The sequence below is a fragment of the Lucilia cuprina genome, unplaced genomic scaffold (genome assembly GCF_022045245.1).
Source record: "Lucilia cuprina isolate Lc7/37 unplaced genomic scaffold, ASM2204524v1 Scaffold_3707, whole genome shotgun sequence".
In the NCBI taxonomy this organism is placed as follows: domain Eukaryota; kingdom Metazoa; phylum Arthropoda; class Insecta; order Diptera; family Calliphoridae; genus Lucilia; species Lucilia cuprina.
The window spans coordinates 1-1,193 of record NW_025808650.1 but is presented as its reverse complement, the minus strand read 5'-3'; the positions used below and the strand labels follow the sequence as shown (position 1 = coordinate 1,193).

General features: G+C 30.3%; 1 protein-coding gene across 1 annotated transcript; it reads right to left on the bottom strand.

The window, feature by feature from the left end:
- Positions 1–875, bottom strand: LOC111685854. The gene is made up of 2 exons (XM_023448136.2): positions 724–875; positions 1–660 (listed from the first exon to the last, which is right to left on the bottom strand). The coding sequence occupies exons 1-2, from the start codon at positions 772–774 to the stop codon at positions 82–84; spliced, it is 630 nt and encodes a 209-aa protein (XP_023303904.2). The 5' UTR covers positions 775–875; the 3' UTR covers positions 1–81.
- Between the last annotated feature and the right edge of the window lie 318 nt (positions 876–1,193).

The following is a 1,193-nucleotide window of genomic DNA, read 5'->3' as shown; positions in this document are numbered from 1 at the left end:
TTTTTTTTATTTTTTCATATTTGCATCAACTTTTTATTCGATTTAAAATCTTCAACTCACAAAATAATATTGAAAATAAGTTCAGAGATACATAAACACAATAATATCAACCATTTTATCCTTCAAATTGTTTAATTTTACAAATTTAGCATACCAATCCAATTGAGCCTGTGACAAATCGTTTTTCCTTTTGCCCTCTTCAAACAATCTATTAAAGTCAACGAAGAATGAATCAAACTCTCTAATCAGTTTCATAGCTACAGATTTGCAATTGTATTTCTCCAGTTGTTCAATAATTAATCGTGATTCTGCTGTTGCCTTGTCTGCGGGGAGTTCAACATAATGTTTAGTGGTATCCATAAAAATAGCCAAAGATTCATAAATTGATTGCAAACTATCAGTTCTATTATAATTGTCGACGAACAGAGTTAGATTTCTTCTGAAGTTCACCACTTCACTGTTCGTATTGGACAACAGTGTTGTGTCTCTCAACAAATCCTTAGAACATTTTACTGCTTTATCGGAACGACCTCTAGGTATGTTGATGAAACGGTCGGCTATCAATAAGGTCAACTTTTCTGAGTAAGTACCTTTCTTTCTAAGTTCATTTAAGGTAGCATCAACTTCCTCCATATAATCGGATGGCTTACAGTATGCACTCTGTTTAAACGACAAAATTATATTTTTTTTGTTTTAAACAGGATTAATTTTTATTATACTTACTTGAGCCAAGAGTATGACCATCAATAGACCACAAGTTCTAAGTAAAACCATTGTAGAGTTGTTAGCAGATGGTGTCTTCAGATTCTCTAATAAGTCTAAAAAATAATTTTTCTTGAAATCTATTTAAATACCACTTTGGTTTCAGAAAAAACATAATTTTTATTTAGTTTAAAATGTTATCTACGAATTTATTGTGGACTAACCTTTAAACTAGAATATAGACATGACTATAGACTAGAATAGAATATAGACTAAACTATATAGTATACTATAGACGACTATATAATAGACTATAGATTCGACTGATACTAGACTATAGGTTAGACTATAGACTAGACTATAGACCAGACTATAACTAGACTATAGACTAGAGTACAGAATATACTATAGAATAGACTATAGACTAGACTATAGACTAGACTATAGACTAGACTATAGACTAGACTATAGATTAGACTATTGACTAGACT

Excerpts from the sequence above, each read along its gene's own strand:
- LOC111685854 (XM_023448136.2), bottom strand. The coding sequence starts at position 774 with ATGGTTTTACTTAGAACTTGTGGTCTATTGATGGTCATACTCTTGGCT. Across the intron at positions 661-723 it reads TGGTCATACTCTTGGCTCAA|AGTGCATACTGTAAGCCATC; the intron begins GTAAGTATAATA and ends TCGTTTAAACAG.